The sequence below is a fragment of the Rattus norvegicus genome, chromosome 4 (genome assembly GCF_021556685.1).
Source record: "Rattus norvegicus strain SHRSP/BbbUtx chromosome 4, alternate assembly SHRSP_T2T, whole genome shotgun sequence".
NCBI classification, from domain to species: Eukaryota; Metazoa; Chordata; class Mammalia; order Rodentia; family Muridae; genus Rattus; species Rattus norvegicus.
The window spans coordinates 146,191,044-146,193,352 of record NC_141537.1 but is presented as its reverse complement, the minus strand read 5'-3'; the positions used below and the strand labels follow the sequence as shown (position 1 = coordinate 146,193,352).

General features: G+C 50.5%; 1 protein-coding gene across 1 annotated transcript; it reads left to right on the top strand.

Moving 5' to 3' along the window:
* The first annotated feature begins 243 nt into the window (after positions 1-243).
* On the top strand, positions 244-1,237 carry LOC148006330 (arginine vasopressin-induced protein 1). The gene has a single exon (XM_087659587.1). It carries the CDS (start codon positions 374-376, stop codon positions 812-814), a length of 441 nt encoding a protein of 146 aa, XP_087515713.1. The 5' UTR covers positions 244-373; the 3' UTR covers positions 815-1,237.
* Positions 1,238-2,309: the final 1,072 nt, after the last annotated feature.

Genomic DNA, 2,309 nt, shown 5'->3' with positions numbered 1-2,309 from the left:
CTGCTGGCATTCACCTATGTATTTGCTGTATTCTGGCTGTGTCTCTCAGGAGAGATCTACATCCGGTTCCTGTCAGCCTGCACTTCTTTGCTTCATTGATCTTATCTAGTTCGGTGGCTGTATATGTATGGGCCACATGTGGGGCAGGCACTGAATGGGTGTTCCTTCTGCCTCTGTTCTAAACTTTGCCTTCCTATTCCCTGCCAAGGGTATTCTTTTTCCCCCTTTAAAGAAGGAGTGAAAGGAGGATTGGCTGTGGAAGGGGCTCGGAGCGCTTTCTCTTAGGAACTGTGGCTGTGATCCAGGTGGCCCGGCCAGGCTCCCCGCTGCGTTCCGCCCGCCTCGGGCAGCCAGGACAACCAGAGCACCTGTGATGGGAACTCCAGCCTCTGTGGTAAGCGAGCCACCCCTGTGGCAGGTTTCAACAGCTCAGCCCCGGGACCGGGGCCGCGGCCGCAAGCAGGCCTCTGCCAACATCTTCCAGGATGCTGAGCTGGTGCAGATTCAGGGCCTGTTCCAGCGCAGCGGGGACCAGCTGGCTGAGGAGCAGGCCCAGATCATCTGGGAATGTGCAGGGGACCACAGAGTAGCTGAGGCGCTGAGGAGGCTGCGCAGGAAACGGCCGCCCAGACAGAACCATTGCAGCCGGCTCAGAGTGCCAGAGCTGGGTTCTACAGCGGCGGACCCACAGGCCAGCACCACTGACACGGCTTCCAGTGAGCAGTTTGGGAACTCCCGGAGGACAAGTGCTAGAGTCCACCGAAACTGGAATAAGCCAGGCCCCACTGGTTACCTCCACCAGATCAGACACTGACCTGTGAAGGGTGGGGAGGTCCTCCCCAAATACTGCAGGGACTTTCGCCAAAGGGCTCATGGAGTTGTAAGAAGGACATCTGTGCAGGCCCTGCCTAGGTGAAGAAAGTAGTAATAAGAATGCCCTCAGTTCAGCTCAGAACCAGCATGTGCTGGACTGCACTTGCGGGACCTGTTCTTACTAAGTGATGCAATACCAAGGTTGCCCACGCATCAGCCTTTCCGACCTAACAGTGTAACTGGGCAGCATGGCATTCCCCTGGAATAAAAGTAATATGTACTCAAATGCAGCATCTCGCCGTTTCTGCCACTGACAATTACTGTCACCACCCAGCAGTCTCTCAGTCTTGTGCCACAGGCCAGTGCAGAGGGGAAACTTGTTTAAGTGGAAAATAAAAACATTTGCATCAAGAAAAAAAAAAAAGAAGGAGTGAAGCATTCACATTTTGGTCATCCCTCTTGAGTTTCATGTGTTCTGTGCATCTAGGGCAATTCAAGCATTTGGGCTAATAGCCACTTATCAATGAGTGCATACCATGTGTGTTCTTCTGTGATTGGGTTACCTCACACAGGATGATATTTTCCAGTTCCATCCATTTGCCTATGAATTTCATGAAGTCATTGTTTTTGATACCTGAGTAATATTCCATTGTGTAGATGTACCACATTTTCTGTATCCATTCCTCTGTTGAAGGGCATCTGGGTTCTTTCCAGCTTCTAGCTATTATAAATGAGGCTTCTATGATCACAGTGGAGCACATTTCTTTTTTATATGTTGGAGCATCTTTTGGGTATATGCCCAAAAGAGCTATAGCTTGGTCCTCAGGGAGTTCAATGTCCAATTTTCTGAGGAACCTCCAGACTGATTTCCAGAATAGTTGTACCAGTTTGCAATCCCACCAACAATGGAGGAGTGTTCCTCTTTCTCCACATCCTCGCCAACATCTGCTGTCACCTGAGTTGTTTTTTTTTTTTTTTTATTAACTTGAGTATTTCTTATATACATTTTGAGTGTTATTCCCTTACCCGGTTTCCGGGCAAACATCCCCTCCCCCCTCCCCTTTCTTATTGGTGTTCCCCTCCCCATCCTCCCCCCATTGCCGCCCTCCCCCCAACAATCTCCTTCACTGGGGGTTCAGTCTTAGCAGGACCCAGGGCTTCCCCTTCACTGGTGCTCTTACTAGGATATCCATTGCTACCTATGAGGTCAGAGTCCAGGGTCAGTCCATGTATAGTCTTTAGGTAGTGGCTTCGTCCCTGGAAGCTCTGGTTGCTTGGCATTGTTGTTCATATGGGGTCTCGAGCCCCTTCAAGCTCTTCCAGTTCTTTCTCTGATTCCTTCAACTGGGGTCCCTTTCTCAGTTCAGTGGTTTGCTGCTGGCATTTGCCTCTGTGTTTGCTGTATTCTGGCTGTGTCTCTCAGGAGAGATCTACATCCGGCTCCTGTCGGCCTGTACTTCTTTGCTTCATCCATCTTGTCTAATTGGATGGCTGTA